The sequence below is a fragment of the Cervus elaphus genome, unplaced genomic scaffold (genome assembly GCF_910594005.1).
Source record: "Cervus elaphus unplaced genomic scaffold, mCerEla1.1, whole genome shotgun sequence".
Classification (NCBI taxonomy): domain Eukaryota; kingdom Metazoa; phylum Chordata; class Mammalia; order Artiodactyla; family Cervidae; genus Cervus; species Cervus elaphus.
The window spans coordinates 46,576-69,549 of record NW_025316746.1 but is presented as its reverse complement, the minus strand read 5'-3'; the positions used below and the strand labels follow the sequence as shown (position 1 = coordinate 69,549).

Below are 22,974 nucleotides of genomic sequence, written 5' to 3'. Positions count from 1 at the left end.
ATTATGGTTGTATAGGACAATGCCCTTAATATCAGGAAATACATGCTGAAGTGTTTAGTAGTGAAGCAGGCTTTTTGTCTGCATTTAATAAAGTGATATGAGTGTGTGTGTCAGCCCGACAGAGAAAACGAGAAAATGCTGTATTTAGATGAACAGAATAGAGATGTTTGTTGTATGATTGTTTTCAATTTTGTTGGTTTGAAAATTTTCAAGGTAAATAATTGTGGGGGGAGGGGTCAGAAATGATTATAAAATACAGGAAGCTGTGAAGAGCTGAGTCCTGGACTAAACATTGGCTCTCAATGGGTCTCTCCCTTGTGGAAGGGTGTGACAGAGATCAATGCCACTTACTGGTACCAGAAAATGTCACTGGTGTATGGTACAAACCCATGTAAAGGTCCCTTCGTGCCACCCAGGATTTGCCCTCCTTAGAAAAATCAGCTTTCTAACCTGGGAATCTGGTAAGTTGGAGGCTATCTTACATGCTTTACAGCTTCTGAATGAGATGTCCTGATTTTATATTGAAAAGCAAAAGACAGAGGGTATGAGAAATTTATTTTCAGAAAAAATCTCCCAATGAGTGGAGTAATTTGAAAGCCACCAGTTCCATCTAGGAGGCTTCCCTGGTGGTTTAGCAATGAAGACGCCACCTGCAGGAAACATGGGTTCAATCCCTGGGTTGGGAAGGTCCCCTGGAGGAGGGCGAGGCAACCCACTCTGCTATTCTTGCCGAATCAGATGCGACTGAAGTGACTCAGCCACAGTAATTCCATCTAGGTATGTTAGCTCTCTCTCTGTGGGTCCTAAATACAGACCTCTAGGATGGAAATTTGCTGAAGTCCAGCAGTGAACAGCAGACTCTCAGGATCCTTCTCCGGCAGAAATTCTATCACTGTGTCCTTGGGTCCCCTGTCAGGTGGATAGGTATGAGACTGCTGCTCTGCTTGCAGATGTGCAACCTGGGGGGCAGAAATTTTTGCCTGAGTACCTTGGTTCCCAGACGGTTGGACCCAGTGAATATTTCCAAGTAATATTCAGTTCAGTTCAGTCGCTCAGTTGTGTCCCAACTCTTTGCGACCCCACGAACCGCAGCACGCCAGGCTTCCCTGTCTATCACCACCTCCCGGAGTTCACCCAAACTCATGTCCGTTGAGTCGGTGATGCCGTCCAACCACCTCATCCTCTGTCATCCCCTTCTCCTCCTGCCCTCAATCTTTCCCAGCATCAGGGTCTTTTCAAATGAGTCAGCTCTTCACATCAAGTGGCCAAAGTATTGGAGTTTCAGCTTCATCAGTCCTTCCAGTGAACACCCAGAACTGATCTCCTTTAGGATGGACTGGTTGCATCTCCTTGCAGTCCAAGGGACTCTCAAGAGTCTTCTCCAACACCACAGTTCAAAAGCATCAATTCCTCGGCACTCAGCCTTCCTTATAGTCCAACTCACATGTAATATTAGGTGCTCAATAACATGTAATTTTGGAATGACGTATGCATTCAGCCTTGGTTTCTATCACTCTGGGTTATAAATGTAGTGGGCACATTAATGTTTGAGTTCTCTGCTTTAGGCTGAAGAAAGAAAGTTTTATAATTTTGATTTGTACAAAAAGATGATAGCCAACAGAATGCATATAAAATAAGCTTTATTTTAGGATCATTAGAAACCCCCAAACTCCCAGGAAAAGGGACATATACTGAAGAGCTGATGAATGGTCTGCAGTGACATTATTCTGACATATTCTTCATCCAAGTCCTTGCCTTTTTCTTTCAGCTGCTGCTGACTCTAGTTATCCACAGGAGGGAGATGGGAGGGAAAAGGGTGAGATTTTTCTCAAGATTAGCTGTGAGTCTAGGCATTGGTGTCCCTTGGGCAGTTATATTTGTGGGCTGAAGGACTGAGACTTCTGCAAACTGGAGTAAAAATCTAAAGTAGTGTGAAATCTTGCTGTTCCTCTCAGATTTGGATTTTGCTTGCTTTATTGTTTTTCTCATCAATTGGGGGCTATGCTCTGTTGAAATAAGACAAACATTTTCACACAATTACAGCATTAGTTGTCACCTGAAACAGAAAACAAAACACAACAGAATACAAGTGAGGATTTTCTATCAGATTCTGCTGATACCTAACTGAGGTTGCAGTGAGAGCTAAGAGAGGAAAGATGGCATGTGCCACCTGAATGTATTAGGAGGATAAACTGTGGCAGTCAGCTACAATCTGGAAAGAGAAAGCTGTGCTAGCAGATGAGAGGGGAAAGCCCTCTGAAATATACCATCTGCCCTGTGGTGTGGGACATAGGACTCCACCACCCCAAAACACTGATGGCCCTGCTCAAAACTGCTGCATGCGGTTTAGCCAGGTCCCTACCCCCACCCCCCACCACCCCCACTACCTCCACCTCCCCACTGCTAACCACCCCCTCACCCCGCTCAGCATCGGTTTACTCTCCATTCTACTCTTGTGGAGAAAAAAGGAAGACCTTTCACACCTCTCAGGAGAGAGGTGCCTAGCTTCAAGCATGCACATTCAGAAACAGTCTGTTCTAGGACTTCCCTAGTGATGCAATAGATAAGAACCCGCCTGCCAGTGGACAGGACGTGGGTTCCATCCCTGGTCTGGGATCCATATGCCAGGAAGCAACTGCCCTGGGGCATCACAAGTACTGACCCATGCTCTAGAGCCCTCAAGCTGCAACTACTGAAGCCTGCACGCACTAGGGCCCTTGAGCCACAACTAATGAGCCCTTATCCTGCAGCTCCTGAGGCCCATGCGCCCTAGAGTCAGCAAGCCGCAACTACTGAGCCTGGGAGCTGCAACTACTGACGCCTGTGCTCCTAGAGCCTGTGCTCTGCAACAAGAGAAGCCACTGCAATGAAATGTCCGAGCACCACAATTAGAGAAAGCCGGCATGTAGCAACGCAGACACAGTGCAGCTATAAGTAAATAAAGTAGTGTGTACATGTTAAAAAAAAAAAAAAGGCAGCCTGTTCTAGGAAAGAGAGGCTGTTTTAAATGGAAATCTGGCTCCTAAATCCATGTCCTATCCTTTTTAAATAGAAAGAGGGTGCTATTATGAAACCAGGAGCATCCTCAGACACTATCAGTGCCTTGTGATTTGTAATAAGAAATACACACTTGGTCGTCATCCCTGTTTCTGGCATAGAACTCTGAAAACCCTTGTAATTTCCTAAGTGATGGAGGGATAAAGGTACTTGTGTTTGTATTAATAAAGCAACTTTTGGAAGCAAGTATTGCTGGGGGCTTCTTGCCAGGAAGGTCCATCTTGTGATGAGAGGGTTGGAACTTCCGGTCCCAGCCCCTGACCTATGGATGGGGAAAGGGGCTGGAGACTGAGTTCAATCACTATGGCCAGTGGTTTCATCAATCAGGCCAGTGTAATGAGTTTCCATAAAGTTCAAAAGGTTTTCAGGATTATGAGAGCCTCTGGGTTGGTGACCACATGGAGGTACTAGGAGAGTACTAGGTACTAGGCTTTCTCTGAGAAGGCATGGAGGCTCCACACTTTCCCCCATGCCCTGCCCTGTGCACCTCTTCCATCTGCTGTTCCTGAGGTATATCCTCTTATAATAAACCGATAGTGTAGTAAGTACAATGTTTCTCTGAGTTCTGTAGGAACAACTCTAGGAAATTAATTGAACCTGAGGAGGGGATGGTGATATCCTGATTTCTAGCCAGTCAGTCAGGAGTTCCGGTAACAATCTAGGCTTTCAACTGCCCTCCAAAATGGACAAGGTGTGGAGGCATGGAATAATCTTGTATGACTGAACACTTAACCTTAACCTATGGAATGGGAAATCTCCCTTACCATGTCGGAACTGGTCCCAGAATCTAAATATATTCAAGTATACTTCCTTTGCCCCTGAGGAAACAGTTGGTCAAGAGCTTAAGTAACTAGAGCTACGTGACCTATAAGTTGAGAAACCGAAGACTGGAATTCAGGCTTAAATAATAGGGTGAATTTTGTAAGTAAATGGTGGGTTTCCTAGAGCCATTCCTGGAGCCTGGAGTCTGGGGACCTGTAGAGGGAACATCTTTCTAGATAGAGAAAACTAGGAGAGTTATGGATTGTGTAATAGTGTTGTTCTCCACATCTTTTGTTTTGATAGCCAGATGTGGCAAGAGGAGAGAGTGATCTGAGGGTGGTCTCTCCCTGTGGGTTTTGACCGCTTATGTCTGGAATATGACTCAGGTGATGTGGAAGGCTCTGATTTTCTCCCCTGATATCTGTGTTTTCATTGTACAGCTGGGCAGTGGATTCCAAGATCTGCCTGTAGAAGTGAGAAGTGCATCCTGTTCCAGGAAATAATTACAGTTTAGTCGAGTTACACACATTTGCTTCCAAGGATGCTCTCTGCAGTTCCTTGTCCTGTGCTTCTGCCTCAGCCCAGAACAAAACCAGGACTCAAGGGTGGGGACTTCAGTGTGATGGGGCAGAAGCTTAACTTTCACCACCCGATAGTCTGTACTAAGATGGAACCTCATGGGGAGAGAAGCCACCTGAGGGGGGATGGACACTGGTGCTTAAACTCAGGAGCCATGAGTTCATGAGGAACCTGCCTCATCTCCTGCATTGCTGAGGAACCATGATAAGTGGACCCCAAATATGGGCAAGGCTGATGATATTCTCGGAAAGCTAGAAAAGCCTAAAGGACACCATTCAGAAACTGTAATTAGCTAGAACATTTCAGGAAAGCTAAGATGCTTCATCTTAAATAATGAAGTTTATTATGTACATGTGCTGAGGCGTGGCAGAGAGTTTCTCATGATCCCTTCTCTCTCTGCACTCTGGTTTGCCCGGGGTTCCTCAGCTTGCATATGCCAGTGGGGGCCAGAGAAAGGGAGGTGAGGTGTGGACCAGGGAGAATGCAAATGAACAGACACACCAGTGACACAAAACGTGGTCCCAGAACTGAATTCAGCCTAATCACTTTTTCAAGGTTAGTTCTTAGGGTGTGCCTGCAGAGATGATCTCAATCAGCCTAGACAGAGATGGTGAGCAGGTAGAAGCTACCAGAGCTTTATTATTCAGTCTTCTGGTTGTTGGGGGTTATTCTCTCTGTATTGGGAGTACTCACTGGCTCAGTCTACATCAGAGCTGGTCCTGCACATCACACACAGAGGCATTGCTGCTGGGAGGCTGGTGGGAGTCATGGCGACTGGAATGCATCAGATACTTTTCATCTAGTGAGTCCTCCGGGACTTCATTCACTTCTTCCTCCTGGAGCCCCATGCTGAGCCTAAGTGGGGGATGGAGAAGGAGGCAGACAAGACAGGAGATGAAAAGAAGGCAACCAGCTTCATCCTGACAGCTGGTGCTCATCTGAAGCTCATGGAAGGGACACCAGAAACCAAAAGGCCTATCCTCTCAGAGAGAAAAAACATAACAATCCATTTCTAACTGGGACTTCAGTGTGCATAGAATTGGGGTAGAAGAGAGAGCAGCATGTGTTCAGTGCACTGACCTCTAAATATGGATGAGGAAGTAGACTCAACGACTTCTCTAAAATATACTCTGACACACAGGACACACAGACTCCTATAATACAGACATTAAAATGCTATGGACAATTTTTATGTAAGAGTATATGAAGGGGTCCATTGAAGACTGGCTCCTGAGGGAATGTAAACTCCTAGGACTCTTGTAGCTTTTAGATCATTCTCTCCATATATATGTATATTTATATATATATGACATGATTGGCTTTATTTTTCAAGATATTTCTGGCTATGAAACATTGGCCAACATATCTCAGGGCAACTGGGCAGAAACAGGCATTTCACTTCAGTTTTTAATCATACAGGTTTTCAGAAAATAGAGACCAGGTTTCTCTGGCTGGTTTACCTTTAGGTCAAAATGACTCAGTTAACTAAACCTGAAGAATTACTAAGAAATGGCAACTAATACAAGAACTTCAATGAGAACAGATAACATGGGTTAAAGGACACATCATCGTATGATGAATGCATGAAATAGGAACAATCAGCAGCTTCTGGATTCTCCTGGATCTGGGACCTTTGGCCTCTGGGTCTCTTGCTTCTGGACTCCTCTCTAGGTTTCACCACTCCATGATCAGCCCTTTCATCACTCATAGTTACCTGGCTGCCCATGACTCCTGTCCCTCTTCATCCTTCCTATCATGGTGATTTTCTGTGAACCAAAAATAGAAAGAGTTAGTGGGAAATTGAGCAGGTCCCATCTCATGCTTACAAATACAAGGACCTATCTGACCAGAGACACAATACTCTATATGTTTGTTCAGAATGCTCTGGGAGAATTATTCCAGGAGGGCTAAAGTTGTGTCTTTAGAGGAGCAGCCTGGCAGGCTTTCCTGAGCAACAGTGAACAATATATTGCTGGTTGGCTGAATTGTCACCAGGATGTCTGCTATTGAGTCAAGGCAAAAAGTTCACAATGTCCTGTTCTCCAGCACACGGGATACTTGCCTGGCTGGCTTCTGCACTCCTTCAGCTCTAACCTTCATTTCCCCACAAACTTGGTGGATGGACCATGGCTGTGAATCCCAATACTGCTCTCACACAGATATTCCAGAAGCCACGGAGGAGCAAATACAACAGGAGAAACCCCCTGTTCTATCTAAATGACTGGATGGGGGGACCTCTGCTGATGAGTGTAAAGAGACTCTTCCCCATTTCTTTTTTTTTCTCTCCTGACCCTGCCCAGAGACCAGCCCATTTGCAGAACTGTGTTGTTGAGACAGCTGAGCAGGGATGTTAACCACAAATGAGAATCTAGGGCTCTAGTCCAAAAGGGACTAATTGTCTGAAAAGTGTGAAGAGTGTCCCCTCCTCTTTTTTCTGTCTCAATTTTCTTGCCTCTTTGATCTTAGTATAGCCCCCTGCAGTTCTGCAGGACAGTGTGACAGGAGAAATGACTGGGAGAACCCAATCTTTCTGAACAGAGGGATGTGGAAGAGGCCCCTTGGGAACTGGGAAGTAGAGAAGAAATGCCAGAGAGAGGAGAGGCTGGGAAATGATCTACAGACTGTCAAAAATATTAGGGTTCATCCCCAAACTGAGCTTGTGTGGAACAGAGACAAGGAATCATGGCAAAGGATTAGAGAACTGAATTACCATATAAACCATCAGCTAGTCCAGACTAAACCTAGTGGCATACTTGCTGAACTGACCCAAACAACACATCAAAGGCCCTGAACACTAAACTGATGTTGGAACTGCTACCCATAGAATGTGAGACAGAACTTGCAGTCTAAACCTAGAAGAGGTTGATTGCCTGCTAAGAAATAATCCAGAGGGCTTTAACAGGACCCAGTGTCTCACAATATAATATTCAAAATGTCCAGAGTACAATCTAAAAGGACACAACATAAAAAATATATATATATAATCATTTGTTTGATGAACAAAAAAGCATTTGACAAAACAATGTCAATTCAAAATAGAATTCTTAGCAAATAAGGAACTTCCTTAAATAAGTTGGAAGTTTTATTTAGCTGGACCTCGGCCTGCTCATATTTGTGTTAGGAGACAAAATTTCTTCTCTATTGTCAGCAGTCACCATCATAAAACAATAAAAAAAGGTTTGCTTGTTCATGGAAATATGAATAAATAAAACAAAGAACTATCTCAACCTGATGAAAGACACTGTGATCATTAATTAGAATACCCAATATTACTAAAAATATAAATTCTCCTTCAACTTATCACAGATTTAATGCAATGCCACTCAAAATCCCAACAGGATTTTTTATAGACAATGACTGTAAAATCTATATGGAAAGGCCAAGAACCTTGTTTTAGGCAAAGAGTCTTACATAAAACTAGACAATGATGATCCAATAAGTTGGACCTCACCAATATTAAGAAATTTTTCACTCTGAAAGAAAGTTAAGGGAATGAAAAGATAAGCCACAAACTGGGAGAAAATACCGACAAGTCAAATATCTGATAAAGGACTTGTATCCAGAAATATAAAGAACTCTCAAGACTCAATAATATGAAAAACTACTTTAAAATGAACAATATAGTAGACACTCACTTTCCCAAAGATACATGGATGATCAGTAGACATATGAAAAGATCTTCAAAACCATTAGTCAATAGGAAAATGCAAATTAAAAATCACAGTGATAAGCAACCACACAGCTATTAAAAGACAAAAAGCCCCAAAACAACAACCGGATAATGTCAAAAGCTGGTATTGGGGAACAACTGCAATCTAACTCATTGCTCAGGGGAATGTGAAATGGTTTTGTCACACTGGAAAACAGTTTGGTAGTTTCTTATAAGTTAAATGTACAATCTTATAATGTACACTTGAAGGATACGTACACTCTTTAAGCTTCCCTGTGGCTCAGATAGTAAACAATCCGCCTGCAATACAGGACATGGGTTTGATCCCTGGGTTGGGAAGATCCCCTGGAGAAGGAAATGACAACCCACTCCAATATTCTTGCCTAGAGCATTCCATGGACAGAGGAACCTGGCAGGCTATACAGTCCATGGACTCACAGAGAGTCAGATATGACTGAGTGACTAACACACACACACACACATTTACCATGTGACTCAGCAATCCTACTCCAAGATATTTATCCAAGCAAAGTGAAGTGAAAACGTATTTTCACACAAAAATCTGTATGTGAATCTTAACAACTATGAATCATAATCACCCCAAACTGAAAACAATCTAAATGTCCTTCAGTGGATGACTGGATAAACAAAAAGTGGTACATCTCTATAACGGAATAGTACTCATCAATAAAAAGGAACAAACTACTGATACATTCTGGAGATTAAAAAATATCTAAAGGGACAAAAAACAATTCCAGTGGTTGCAGGGACTTGATTTGGAGGAAATGGTTGACTACAAAGAGGTACAGGGAACTTTTACAAACGATGGAACTGTTCTGTATCTTGATTGTGGTGGTACTTTTATGTAACACTGTATGCATTTTTCAAAACTCACAGAACTGATTCTCCAGTGGGTCAGTTTAATGCATATCAAGTATCTTAAAAATCAAAAATGATTTGATGGCTGCTGCCTCCTGCTCCAAAAGCATGTGATGAAAGCAGTTTTAGCAATGTGGTCTCCAGCCCCATATATTCTCCACTGTACTCTCGAGTACCATTGTCATGGTCCCCAGAATACAGGGTGGGAAGCAGGTATGCTGTAAGCACCTGACAGTCCTCTTCTTTTAAAATTGTACCCCAAGGGCTGATATCAGGCTACTGATTCTGAAGGCATCCACTTCAAAGACAGCTATCTTGAAGGAACACATGGCCAGCTACAGGGCCAGATGAAGAGGCAAGGTGCTCCACTTCTGAAGTTTCTCTTGTTTTAGAGATCCTTGGCTGATTTAGATCATTGATGTCTGACCCCTTGTTTTTCTTTCCTGCACTTTAATCACCAGTAAAGAGTGAACCTATGAAATCCTAGGCACCCCACCCTCGACCCAAATTAGGCAGAACCACAGCCCTGTGCTGTCTCCCTCTTTTTACAGGTAACCAGACCCTAACCTCACTGGGTAGCCCTGGCTGAGCCATGTACCCTCTGGCAAATGTGAGTGATATACCTCATGCTTTTCAAAGTTCCCTGATGGTTGTAGCTGAGGTGTATCTTGCAATCATAAGAACCACAAGGGTCAGTCCAGTGACAACATTGGCTCCTTTTTGGAATATGTCTGTGGAGGCTCACCTTGGGCCCAGGGTTGGACGCCCAGGTATTTCTAGCTGATAGCTTCACTCTGGAGTGGGTTGCCACTTCCTTCTCCAGGGGATCCTCCTGACCCAGGGAGCGAACCCACGTCTGTATCTCCTGCATTGGCAGGCAGGTTCTTTACCAGCTGAGCCACCAGGGAAGCTGTCCTGTAGCTGAGACCACCACAGAACCGCAGGACACCTGGCTACAACGTCACTGAAGGAGTTGTGAAGGTGTGGAGTCTCATGTGAGGTTAGGATCTCTGGAGGAGCTAAGTGTTCTCAGAGCCTATAAGATAACTTACCAGTGGAGAGTTTGCTGGCAAGTCTCTCTGCCATCTGGCTTCCTTGGGCCAGGAGCTCACAGTATCTCTGTCTCTGGTAGTAGGTCATGTCAGTGCTCTTGAGGAAACTCTCAAAAGTCTTGATTGTGTTCTTTGCATGCTGTGTGAATAGATGACAGACACCTTTCCCTTCCTGTATCTTCTGTCGTAAGCAGGTCAGTTCTCGGGCCTGAGCCTCAATCAGGGGATCATATCTCCTAAAGTGGTAAAGAAAAGTAAAATGTTAAAAAAAAGAAAAGAAAAGTAAAATGTAAAAGTGAATGTCATGAATGATAAGTTATGGAAATTTCAGCAGAGGTGTGTCTTCGATTACTTGTAAGGAATTTCCCAAGTTGAATACTTGCACAGGTTGTGTGACTTGCCTGTAACAGAAGGAATGAGGAAATAGTATTGGGTTTGTTTCCTTCTTTTTCATTAACCTCACTTAAAAAAAAAAAAAGCCCCTTCAGTTCCTCACTTCAGTCCACATCCATTTTAATGTCATATGCGTCATCAAGCATTATACAGAAAGTGTGGCCAATTGGGGGTGGGGAAGCCAGGTACAGAAGTGTTGGACAGGTACATCCGGTATTAACTGAAAGGATGAAAAGAAAAATCAGTGAGAGGGTTAAGATGAAGAGTATTCCTCTGAACGACATGAAAATAAGCTATTATAACAGGTAAGGAGGCACTCAAGAGTAATTAAAATTCTGAGTAACAATTACATGACTCTGTCTGGGATTTCACAGTTTTCTGATTTTGTACAAATACTTTTTATAGATTCCCAACTAGAATGTGAGCTCTGTGAGGCTAGAGACAGTCCATATGACAGCTTACAGTGCATAGTAGAGCATACATACCTCAGTAGACAATCAGTTAATACTTAAAACCACATAATCCTAATGCTAGACTAGATATTAATAGTCATCTACCCCACCTGATGCTTGAATCTCCTCAACACTAAGTAATCATCCACAGATTGTCTTTCAAAACTCCATTCCTTAGAGTTCCTATAAAGTGTCAGAAGAGAGGAAGGCAGAGATCAGGGAGAAACAGGGTCTCCAGACCTAGGCCTCCTTCAGTCAAGCATCTCCGCTTCAGTGGCTCTTACACATCTGAGCTTCTCAGATTTCATTTTAACCAAGGTTGAGAAGATGTCTTCAATGCCACAATCTACCCTATCTATGAAAGTCTCTAAGGATAGACAATACTGGGCCTTGCAAATTAGTAATTCATTTTCCAGGCAATGACTGCTGAATTAGCTGTCTACCCATTGGCCCTACCAGCTAACACTCGACATAGTCTGATACTTTTAGAAATAAATCAATCAATCAAAGGTAGGGAAGAGAAACATTACTATCATAAAAGGTACTTGGGGACATTAGAAATTAGGAGTGTCCCTTCCCAGCCACAGCTAAGCCCCAGTCTTAAGGGCAGAGGTCCTCCTGGTCCCCAGGCTGCCACCTGCCAGGGACCTAGTCTCACAGAGGCCCAGGCCTGAGGCAGCATAACCTGGGGCAGCCATCATCAAGAAACCCCTCTCACGGGCCAGGGCTCTTTTGCCACCATGGATTCCTCCAGTCAGGACTGTATAACTAAAACAGTTACAGGTTTTTTTAGCTTACTTCCCAGATGTGACTTGCAGTTTTGTGTCAGCACTTTGTTCTCATGTGTGCTCTACAATAAAAACCAAATCTAATATTTAAAAAAAGATGATAAGTACTAGCCCTATGAAAAGCAAGAACAGGTATAATAATTATGGCTAATATTGTTGAAAGCTCCACATGTGTGTGAAATGGTTATAACCGCTGGTCATCGTGCATTTCATCTCCATAACCCTCTGAGGCAGACACTGTCAGTATTTTTATTTCACAGATGAGGTCGCTGAGATTCATGGAAAATTGAGTTCATTTGCCCATTGCTAATTCACAAGCCACATTGCCAGAATTCCAATACGAGCATGTGAGCTCATTTTCTTCATATATGACTTCAGGGAGAATCCAGAGAGTCCTCCATTAGTTCCCACAGCCCCGCAGGCTGTCTTTGTCTAGTTCTATGCCTGTGTGTACATTTCTGCCCTTCTCCCTGCACAAGTTTTCTCCTTATTCTACCGTCCTGGGCTTCCCCACTTTCCACACAGCTTCCTCCTTACCCAAGTCGTGTAGCCAGTCTCCTCTTCTCTGCCAGCTTCCCCTTCTCAAAGGGCATTTCCTCCTCCAGCACAGATTCAATGAGGTCCTTGTACTCTTCACACTCTGGGGAAACAGAGACACTGTCTCAGGGAAAGCTGGCCCTGCTGCTGTGGTCCAGCCTTCAAGGGAGGAGGAGGGCCCACCCGAGGACAGATGTCAGCTGGGTACCAGGCTCCACACAAGGAATCCCACATCTGATTCCTCAGCTTTCCCAGCTACTAGCATTTGATTCCCCCCAAGTTAGAGCTGAGGAGACAGAACCTCATAGAGAGTAAAATAACTCAAAATGATTCAACTGGAATGAAGCAAAGTCAGAATTCACACACTCTTGAGTTGTGACTCCAAATCTTGGGCCACTTTACCAAAGCACACAGCCTCTTAAGGAAAATATGAACCTGGGCACAGAGGAGGAATTCCCTGTGTGTTTGGGAATCCTCCAAGGACTGTACGGCTGACAGTCCTCCCATGTTGAGAGTTTCGATAATCCCTCAGTATTTCCAAGATTTTAAAGTTTACCTAGATACAACTGTGTAAAAATGCACACTAAGGGGAAGTAACCTGAAAGACATGCTCAATGCTAACAGGTGCTGCGTTAGGTTGGTGGGAAATCTAATACACAGTGTTTGTCAAGGAAATGGCAACCCACTCCAGTGTCCTTGTCTGGAGAATCCCAGGGACAGAGGAGCCTGGTGGGCTGCCGTCTATGGGGTCGCACAGAGTCGGACACGACTGAAGTGACTTAGCAGCAGCAGCCAAGGCCTTATTCTAACAGATTTTTGAGAATTATCATCTTGAAATCATCATCTCTCTCTGAGGAGGTAGATACTCTTCCTGTTATCATTACTGATGAGGAAACTGAGACATGGAGAAGATGAACAACTTGGGTTTGAAACCAGGAAGTCTGGCCCCAGGGCACACATTCTTAATTACTACACCGTGTTACCTATACACGAAGATGTTGGGTGACATCTTTCTTCTTCTCCAGTTTTAAAAAACGCTGTATTATGATCATAATAAATGATGTAAAAACAAACACTTACATTCCCATACCTGAAAGCTCGTTTCACTTCTTTGATAACTAGGCTTTAATTTTTACTTTTTGATCCATGTCAATAAGTTGGATAGCAAATTTTATCCCCCATTGGTTTATTGAAAACTAATGGTAGAAATTTGAAAGTGAACTCCACTGCTGCATCAGTAAGAATTCTGCCCTTTTCTTCCTGTCCCCCTCGGTTCTCATTCCCATGTTCCTCAGTCACTACAGCTCCTCCCCTCCTCTTGCTGTGTGCTACTGATGTTCTCATTTCCAGATCTCTGTGGGTGACTTGGGAACAGACAGCTTTAAGGACCTTTAAGGTAGGCAGGGTGTCCTGTCACTTCTTTCTTCCCTAGTGCAGCTAGCACAGTGCTTTGCAAATGGGTGCTCACAAAAAGTTTGAATTAAATCCTGAGATGTTTAAGCCAACAAGGATATTATATGTTTATAGAATCTAATACATATTCCTGAGACAGAAAAAAAGTCTAGTGCCTGAATGAGATCTTAGCCTCTTTTCCTCCCTATACTCTCACCACAAACTTTACCCCTTTGTTCGTCAGTGTCTCCATCCTCTGAGAAGGGAGTTAACTACCTGCTTCCACCTTTCTGGGAGTGTAGTAAGGATGCAATTTATTTTGATGAAGGAGGGAAAAGAATACAGTTTGAGGGTGTTTTGTTTCTTAGAGGGAAGACAATCATTTATCACTATGGTGACTGTGACCCCAAGGACTTACTGTATTTCTGCAGCTGGTTGGCCAGGGAGTAAACAGTAGCTTGGGACGTGAGCAGTTTCTCTGTGAGGTCTCGAAAGTCCTGTTTGCTTTTTTCCAGCTGGGAGTGCAAGTACTGGTTGGTTTCCAAGATGCCCATTTCTGTCCTCAAACCAGAGAAAATGGTGTGAGATACTGCCATGCTGAAGCTTAGGGTGGAAGAAGCAGAGCCAGAAACTGGGGAAAAGAAACCCAAAGAAATAAGCAATTAGAGACAAGTGAATGGATTGTGTGATGCGTGTACAGCCTGGTAAATTACTAAAATCATTAAAGTATACAATTATAATGACTGAGTGACTATTACAGTATGTAACTTTTGCTTTAATGAGATTTCATTCAGTGGAAAATAATGTATTAAACGTTTTTAAAATGAAGATGCGATTTATTACTTACTTTGGGGCCTACTTTGTCAGCATTCCTCAACTCTGAGAATCCTCAACTGTAAAAATGAGGCACAAGAAGCCAAAGCTCAGAGGTCAGGCTCTGACAAGAGTGCCAGAGAGAGGACCCAGCGGGCCAGGTAACCATGCGGACCTGCAATAACAGAACTGGAAGGTGGGGGGTGTCATGGAATCTCGGGAGCTCCTGTATTCTAGTTGACTAGGCCAAACTGATACTCAAGGCCACCTGGTCTGTTCTGAAGGTCACCACTGACGGGGACATTCCCTCGGAGGCCAATATTTGTGAACCCTAGTACTGATACTACAGACCTATCTCTTTCTAAACTTTAAAGCTATTTTGTACTTCTATTCTTGCAAGCATAGAAAACATCAAGGATCAATATTTTCCCAAATTCTTTCATTGTCAAAAGGACTATCATGAAGTCACTTTTCCATCAGAAAAATTCAAAACTTTTAGACAGTCTTGATGTTGTTTGTTTCTCTCATTTATTCCACACCATTTTAATATTGTGGGGAAAAAATCCTGAATTTAATACTGTACTTGGTACGTAATTAACTTATAAGGATTACTGACTAGATTATGTCTTAATTACCTTCTTGGTGGAGACCAATATTATGGTAGCTTCTTTTGCCTCACTGGGGAAGCATGTGGGCTTCTCATTAAACTTGAAATCAGGTTTGAGCTCCCTGCCTCCAACCCCATCTTCCTCTTCCTCTGTGGGTTGCTTTGTGTTTTAAACTGCATGTAATATTTTGTGCTTGTCCCTTGTGAATATCATCCTAGCACCACAAGGTTTCTTTCCAACTTGTCAAAGTCACTGAAATAGGTTTTCTTTTTTTTAAAAAAAAAGTATTTATTTATTTTGAAATTTTAAAATTTATTTATTTTAAATGAAAGAAAGATGAATATTTTTAACGATAAAAGGTACACGATTCACAAAGAAGACAGATATCATAAACCATTAGACATCTTAACAACAAAGAAAGTAAGATACATAAAGCAAAAATCAGAAGAAACACAAAAGAAAAGAAAAAATATATAATCATAGTGAAACATTAACATTTCTCTGAGAATATTTTATCAAGTACAGAAAAAAGAATAGGAGCATCTTGAATGGTGTCAATAATTTAAATATAATAGGTTTATATTTAATTAATTTATATTAATCATATCCTACACAAATATATTCAAAATTTTGTATGTCATACACTGTTATTAGATATCCATAAGACATAGAAAAACTAGCAAAAAGATAAACATTATTAAATTTTCAAAAAGTAGAATTCTTTTTTGTGTGTGTGCTTCAGTTACACATATACACATATATTATTTTTGAAATTATTTTCCGTTAAAGGTTATTACAAGATATTGACTATAGGTCCCTGTGTGTGTGTCTGCGCTCAGTCACTCAATCATGTCCGACTCTTTGTGACCTGTGGACTGTTGCCCGCCAGACTCCTCCGTCCATGGGGATTCTCCAGGCAAGAATACTGGAGTGGGTTGCATGCCCTCCTCCGGGGGATAGTCCCAAACCAGGGATTGAAACCGGGTGTCCTGCACTGCAGGCGGATTCTTACCGTCTGAGCCCCAGGGAAGCCCACTCTGGTGGAAATCGCCTGGTGGACACAGGAAACCGAAGCACAACCGCGGCCCCGGAGGCCTTTGCCAGGGTGGGCAAACTCTCATTCATTGGGTGTAGGCGAGGAAGCCGGAAGAGCCATCAGGGGAGCCCACCCTGTGTTCAGCTGTCCTTGGATCAATTTCCGTTCAGGCCCGAAGGATTGGAGCCCTGGCTCCTGGTATCTCTGGGGGCTCTGGCATCTGATGTCGGCAGAGGGCACGGAAATGGCACCATTTCCCTGGGGGCAGGGGTCTTATCTTAGGAAGAAGTGGCAACTCCAAAGACTCTAGAAAAGGCCAGTACTGCTGTCTCCGTAGCACAATCGGTTGGCGCGTTCGGCTGTTAACCCTAAAGCTTGGTGGTTCGAGCCTACCCAGAAACAGTGGGGTGGGATTTTAGAGAACACCAAAGAAACTCCCTTTTGCCAGGAGAACACCGGGAACTGCAGCAGCGAGCTGGCAGGCAGAGAAAGAGCCCAGGAGTCAGGTACAAAGGAGCAGCGGGGAGGGCGGGTCCCCGCGGACTGGAAGCGGCGGTCAGTCCTGAGACCCCAGAGTGCTGACCGCCTGCGCCAAGAACAGGGCCACCGAGGCGCGGGCCCGCAGCCTGGGAGGGGCGGCGTCCACACCGCTGGGCTGCGGGGTCTCCTGGCCTCGGACGCACCCACTGTCCCCGCTTCCTGCGGCTTCCGGGAGCTGGGCAATCTGCTGGGGCGACCCCTGAGCTCGGGGGCGGAGCTAAGGGTCTGAGGACTCTGCGTTGGGTGCGGGACCCCGAATGCAGCCTGTGGGGGCCCCAGTGTCCTCACTTGAGGGGAGATGAGGAACTCTAAAGCAGGACCCTCGGGAACCGCTGTCTCCGCGTCTGAGCGAGCTTGGGGCTTCAAGGTTTCTGTTTGAGTGTTAAAATTTGGTGGTCTGGATACTGGAGGCAGCATTCAGGATTTCCTGGATACAGTGTTAAGTAGTGGAGATTGTCCCGTTTCCGTAGTGTAGTGGTTATCACGTTCGCCTCACACGCGAAAGGTCCCCGGTTCGAAACCGGGCGGAAACAGGATGCTCACCCCCCCCCCCCCCCCCCCCACCGCGGAGATATGCGTTCCATTGGCAAAGGCGAAAGGCTCTGGGTGAGGCACGCACTCAGCTGTAGGCCGCTGAGCTATTTCTTTTCCTGCTCTCTGACGACTCATCTTTTTCCTGAAGAAGCGAAATAGCCGTTTGTCTACGGCTCCCTGGTGGTCTAGTGGCTAGGATTCGGCGCTTTCACCTCTGCGACCCGAGTTCCATTTCCAGTCAGGGGAAACTTTCTTTGTTCCAGCGTCTGCACTCAAGGAAGTCACTCTCTTCCTGCCCCGATCGGAACGGTATTCTGCTTAAATGTCCAGTGCAGAACATTTCTGCACAGAGTTCCTAAGCCGCTGAGTCTGGGCCCCAGGGTCCTGGACCTCAGGCTGGCTTTTGGAGCTGAGATGCTGTGAAAGGCCTGAGCTGGCCAGCTCTCGCCTCCACTCTTTTCTCCTGGCATGGTAAACCCAGAGTCTTACTTACAGAGTTTTCATTCCAGAATGTGAGGCTTCAGTTCCAAAAATTCATTAAAAACCAAAACCTTTTGTAAGATACCAAAAGTTTGCAGATGGTATATTCTGTACCTACATGTGCAGTTAACATAATATTCTTTGTTTATGTAAGAGTTATGACATCACTTGATAATAACATGCCAATATCTCAGGATGGTTCCTTTACTTTGGCGTCCCTCTCAAAGCTGTCTTCTGTGGGACCTGTCTTCCAAGGACAGGAACAGCTTGGCCGTCCAGAAGAGGGCCCTCTTGGCCGTTCAGGAACCTGGAATCTTGTCTCTTTTGGATGTAGAGACGGTATGTGTATTAGTCGCTAGTCAGGTCAGACTTTTTGAGATCCCTTTGGACTGTAGCTTACCATGCTCCTCTGTCCATGGGATTCTCCAGGCAAGACTACTGGAGTGGGTTGTCATTTCCTTCTCCAGGGGATCTTCCCAACCCAGGTCTCCTGTATGGCAGGCAGATTCTTTACCATCTGAGCCACCAGGGAAGCCCCAAACAAACACGACCACAGTGCATTGACCAGGAATCAAACCAGGTCTCCCGGGTGATAGGCGAGAATTCTACCACTGAGCCACCAACGCCCCTACTGAGAGGCTTTTTAAAAGAATAACCTAGATAGTGTTTTATTCAGCTCTTTCCAGGTGCAGGCCTGTCATGCCCTATGCTTGTAGGATGCTCTAGGCTTTCATCCTCTGCCCTCCGCAGCACCGGCTGCCCTCTGGCCTCTTGCAGGTTGCTTAGGTGGACAGTCAGTGGTGCTTTGATCCGTCTGATCAAAGCACCTGGTTTCACCAGGAACCCCTCGTCCTCATCCCCACTGGCTCAGGCATATCTGACTCTTTTCGACCCCATGAACTGTAGCCAGTCAGGCTCCTCTTTCTATGGGATTTCCCCGCCACTTTGCTAGAAATCCATCGGGTCATTGCAGCTCTCCCCTTCACTCTTGCCTGGCTCCCTGTGTCCTGCAGGGATGATAAATTGTCTGTCAGGACACAGAGGTGAAGAAATGCTTCCCTGTGGCTGGTGGAATAGAGAACCAGATGGGAAACACGTCCAGGGAAGGGGGAATACCCTCAAGAGCTTTCCAGGACTGTTGTGCGAGTGCTGTCAGCTGGGTCTAAGGCCCAGGATAATAATGCTTAGTCTTGTGTTCTTCTGGCCTTGACCCAGTCCCAGGTCCAGTCTGAACTCCAGCACAGAGGCATCCTGCTTTACCACACATATTCCATTCTCCCTCTCTCCAAAGTGGGGGAGTGAACCACCTTTTCTAGAACCCATGTGGGTTGGGTTTTTTTTTTCCTTGAACTTTCTGTTCTGCTGAAATGTAACTCAGGAATATAAAAAACCTTTAGCTTTGGATAAATTAGTGCTCTCCATGCTATGGACAAGAAAAAATTTCAAATTGATAGTAAGGATGAATCTTGAATGCTTTTAACACTCTAGATAATTCTAATAATTGATGTATAATTGTATAGAAAATGTTTGTCCTGTCATACTCTCAGAGATGACTCCTGGTATGCCTTACACAGCTTTAATAATTTTGGTCTAAAAACTACTTCATGTTGACTTTCAGATTTTCTAAAAATGTGGAAAATATTGGTGCCATACTACTGTAGATTGTAGAAGTCTTGGATTTATTTTCTATTCAAAATCCTAATGAAAGTGAACTGCCTAAATTTCCTGTATTGCTTTGTTTCTCTTAAGCAAACTCTAATTCCAAAACGTATTTCCATTTATAAAATTCAAAATTCTGTTTCACAGAAAATGGAATACACCATATAATGTTTTTTCAACGAAGATTAAGTCTTTTATTTATAGAAATCATAGTTACTTATATTCCCCTTTCAACGTGGGGGTAAATGTTTTTAGGTATCATCTAATATGTGAATATGTGACATCGCAGCTCATGCCCGCAACCATTTACTCCCAGGGACGACCGTGCAGCTACAAGCCGTGCGGTGCGAAGCCCCCTCGCGGGGCAGGACTCCGTGGGCTCAGCCTCTGCCTTTTACTCCAGACACCCAGGGGACCCGACGAGGGGGCGGCACTGGCGGGGTCGCTGCGCCCCTGGGCGGGGGTTGGAGGGCTGAGGAGGGGCCGGGCTCTGGTGGGCAGGGATGGGCAGAGCCGCCCGCGTCCAGCGAGGACGCCCCGGGTCGGTCCCACACCTGTCCGCCGTGTCCGTGCGAACCACGCCGCTGGGGGTCGCGGGAGCCGGAAGGCAGGTCCTATTAGGGGTGTAAAAGGTGTGCCTCTTCTAACTAGGCAGAAAGGTCCCACCGAGATTTGAACTCGGATCGCTGGATTCAGAGTCCAGAGTGCTCACCATTACACCACGGAACCCCCTCGGGAGCCACCTGGCCTCCGCCGCCAGAGAACCGTATCCGCTTCTTTAGCCTCCAGACGTCCCACCCATAAGCTCAGGGCAGTTCTTCTAAGGCCCTGAGGAGACTCCAATACGGTTGACTCCCGCAGGTGCTCATCCCTCTTGCTTTCTCTCTGCTCCTCTTCTTTGATCCATACAGCTCACTCTCACCTCAGAAAATGAGGTGAAATCCGCTTTGGGTTTTGTGCCAGGGAGGACCCCCTTAGCTCTCCATCACCAACCACATAGTCTGCCTAGGTGACCAGAGTGTCCCATCTTGAGGTAAAATTTCTGCAAATAAGAATGCTATTTTCCTTTTCTTTGCCTTCACCCTTTTCCGATCATAGCCCAGAGCGGGCAGACGGGGCAGGAGGCGGGGTTTCCTGGGTCCCTTGGTGTGCTCATAGGGCTGATTACACTCCTAAGCCGCCACCACCTCTTACGTGTAACATATAAAGCGTGTCAGCGGTGGAGTGGGAATGGAGGCAGGAGAACGCTTCTTTTATTCTTCATATACTTCTGATTTGGAGAGGGGTAAGTTATTCTTACAAGTTCCTATTTGCTAAATTTACAATGTGAGTAAAAATAACCATTTAAAGAAAACACTCAGACAAACCAGCTATACTCACTCACAGGGAAGTCAATGGCGCTCAGTGGCATTCAACTCTTTGTGTCCCTAGGGACTGTAGCCCGCCAGACTCCACTGTCCAAAGATTCTCCAGGTAAGAATACTGGAGTGAGTGGCCATTCCCTTCTCCAGGGGATCCTCCAAAATCAGGGATTGAGCCAAGGTGTCCTGCATTGTAGACGGATTCTTGCAGTCTGAGCTCCCAGGGAAGCCCACTCTGGTGGAAACCGCCTGGTGGACACAGGAAACCGAAGCACAGACCCGGAGGCCTTTGCCAGGGGGGCCAACTCTCATTCATCGGGTGTAGGCGAGGAAACGGGCAGGGCCATCATTGGAGCCCACCGGGTGTTCAGCTGTCCTTGGATCTATTTCGGTTCAGGCCCGAAAGGTTCGAGCCCTGGATCCCGGATTCTCTGGGGGCGCTGGCATCTGTAGCGGGTAGTGGGCAGGGAAATGGCATCGTTTCTCTGGGGGCCAGAGTGCTTAACCCGGGAATGAGTGTCTACTCCAAACGGAGTCCAAAGGAATCGCGTACTGCTGTCTCTGTGGCGCAATCGGTTAGCGCGTTCGGCTGTTAACCGAAAGGTTGGTGGTTCGAGCCCACCCAGGGACGGTGCGGTGACATTTTAGACAACACCAAAGACACTCCCTTTTGCCAGGAGGACACCGGACAAGTGCTGCGGCGACGGGCTTGCGGAGAAAGAGCGCAGGAGTCAGGTGCAAAGGGGCAGCGGGGAGGGCGGGTCCCGGCTGGACTGGGAGCCTCGGTCATTCCTGAGAGCCCGGAGCGCTGACCGCCGGCGCCGTGGAAAGGGCCACCGAGGCGCGGGTCCGCAGCGCGGGAGGGGCGGCGTCCACACCGCTGGGCTGGGGGGTCTCCTGGGCCTCGAGCGCCCCCAGTCCCCGCCTCCTGCGGCTTCCGGGAGCTGGGGAGTCGGCGGGGGCGACCCCTGAACTCAGGCTGCGCAGCTGAGGGTCTGAGGATTCTGCGTTGGGTGCGGGACCCCGAAGGCAGCCTGTGGGGGCCCGAGGGTCCTCACTTCAGGGGAGAGGAGGAACCCTAAAGCAGGGCCGTCGGGGGCCGCCGTCTCCGTGCCTGAGAGAGCTAGGGGCGTCAAGGTTCCTCTTTCAGAGTTAAGAGTCGGTGGTGTGGATAGCGGTGGCGGGACCTCGGGATTTCTTGGATACAGTGTTCAGAAGTGGAGACTGTCCCGTTTCCGTAGTGTAGTGGTTATCACGTTCGCCTCACACGCGAAACGTCCCCGGTTCGAAACCGGGCGGAAACAAAGCGCCTCGTTCTCTTTTGCCCGAGATGTGCGTTTTCACTGGCAAAACCGACAGGCGCGAAAGGCCCGGGGTGAGGCAGGGGACGCAGCTGTAGGAAGAGTTGGTGACCACCTGGAAGTTTATTCGGCTCTCGGAGAGGCCCCGGAGGCAGGTCAGAGATCTGGAGGTGGACGGATCCGCTCATCACCCGCCACTCACCACCGAGCCAGACTCCAAAGAAAACCGAGGTTCACGAAGAGAGGAAGACCTGGGTTCGGCAGCACGCCGCGCTAGAGCGAGAGCAGGAGGGACCCAGCCCGCTACTTTGTGTCCTTGCCCCGGAGCAAAAGCGACGCCCAGGACAGGAGAGGCGAAGGCCGATGAGCGGCGGGGGCAGGGCTGGGAGCCTCGCACAGCTGCACACAGCCCTGGGCCGCTGCGACATTTGCTTTCCAGCTTTCTGACGTTCTGAAGGGTCATCTTGCACTCACCTGTCACCTGGAGAAGCTAAATAACTGCTTTGTCTACAGCTCCCTGGTGGTCTAGTGGCTAGGATTCGGCGCTTTCACCGCCGCGGCCCGGGTTCGATTCCCGGTCAGGGAAAACCTTCTTTCTTCCAGCGTCTGCACTCACAAAAGTCTCTCTCTTCCCGCCCAGATTGGAACTGTATTTTGCTTAAAGGTCCAGTGCAGAACATTTCTGCACAGAGTTTCTAAATGCCGCTGAGTCCCCGCCTCAGGGTCCTGGACCTCAGGCTGGCTTTTGGAGCTCAGATGCCATGAACAGCCTGGGCTGGTCAGCTCTCGCCTCCACCCTTTTCTCCTGGCATGGTAAACCCAGAGTCCTACTTAACAGAGTTTCCATTCAAAGAGAATGTGAGCCTTCAGTTCCAAAAATTCATTAAAAACCCAAAGCAAAAGCTTTTCTAAGATACCAAAAGTTTGTAAGAATACTAACATCCTATATTCTGTACCTAAGTGCCCAGGTGGCATCACATTCTTTCTTTATGTAAGAGTTATGACATCACTTGGTAGTAATATGCAGATATCTCAGGATTGTTCCTTTCCTTTGGCGTCCCTCTCAAAGCTAACTTCCCTG

General features: G+C 46.2%; 1 protein-coding gene and 5 non-coding genes across 7 annotated transcripts; 4 read left to right on the top strand and 2 right to left on the bottom strand.

Annotated features, from left to right (window-relative positions):
- Positions 1-1,697: 1,697 nt before the first annotated feature.
- On the bottom strand, positions 1,698-14,524 carry LOC122691341 (neuroblastoma breakpoint family member 6-like protein). 2 transcript variants are annotated; one of them, XM_043897949.1, is made up of 7 exons: positions 14,409-14,524; positions 13,980-14,192; positions 12,170-12,272; positions 10,000-10,235; positions 6,113-6,164; positions 5,092-5,253; positions 1,698-2,056 (listed from the first exon to the last, which is right to left on the bottom strand). In XM_043897949.1, exons 2-6 carry the CDS (start codon positions 14,155-14,157, stop codon positions 5,106-5,108), a joined length of 717 nt encoding a protein of 238 aa, XP_043753884.1. In that variant the 5' UTR covers positions 14,158-14,192; positions 14,409-14,524; the 3' UTR covers positions 1,698-2,056; positions 5,092-5,105. The 2 variants fall into 2 exon arrangements, with proteins under 2 accessions (XP_043753884.1, XP_043753885.1); XM_043897950.1 differs by having other exon boundaries at positions 1,698-2,006.
- A 2,494-nt stretch (positions 14,525-17,018) lies between these two features.
- Positions 17,019-17,091, top strand: TRNAV-CAC. The gene has a single exon. It is a non-coding gene; the product is annotated as a tRNA-Val (tRNA).
- A 2,797-nt stretch (positions 17,092-19,888) lies between these two features.
- Positions 19,889-19,960, bottom strand: TRNAQ-CUG. The gene has a single exon. It is a non-coding gene; the product is annotated as a tRNA-Gln (tRNA).
- Positions 19,961-21,149: 1,189 nt separating this feature from the next.
- TRNAN-GUU lies at positions 21,150-21,223 on the top strand. Its single transcript has one exon. It is a non-coding gene; the product is annotated as a tRNA-Asn (tRNA).
- A 600-nt stretch (positions 21,224-21,823) lies between these two features.
- TRNAV-CAC lies at positions 21,824-21,896 on the top strand. The gene has a single exon. It is a non-coding gene; the product is annotated as a tRNA-Val (tRNA).
- A 511-nt stretch (positions 21,897-22,407) lies between these two features.
- On the top strand, positions 22,408-22,479 carry TRNAE-UUC. Its single transcript has one exon. It is a non-coding gene; the product is annotated as a tRNA-Glu (tRNA).
- Positions 22,480-22,974: the final 495 nt, after the last annotated feature.

Excerpts from the sequence above, each read along its gene's own strand:
- LOC122691341 (XM_043897949.1), bottom strand. The coding sequence starts at position 14,157 with ATGGCAGTATCTCACACCATTTTCTCTGGTTTGAGGACAGAAATGGGC. Across the intron at positions 10,236-12,169 it reads AGACTGGCTACACGACTTGG|GAGATATGATCCCCTGATTG; the intron begins GTAAGGAGGAAG and ends TTACCACTTTAG. Across the intron at positions 6,165-9,999 it reads TGCCAGCAAACTCTCCACTG|AAAATCACCATGATAGGAAG; the intron begins GTAAGTTATCTT and ends TTTGGTTCACAG.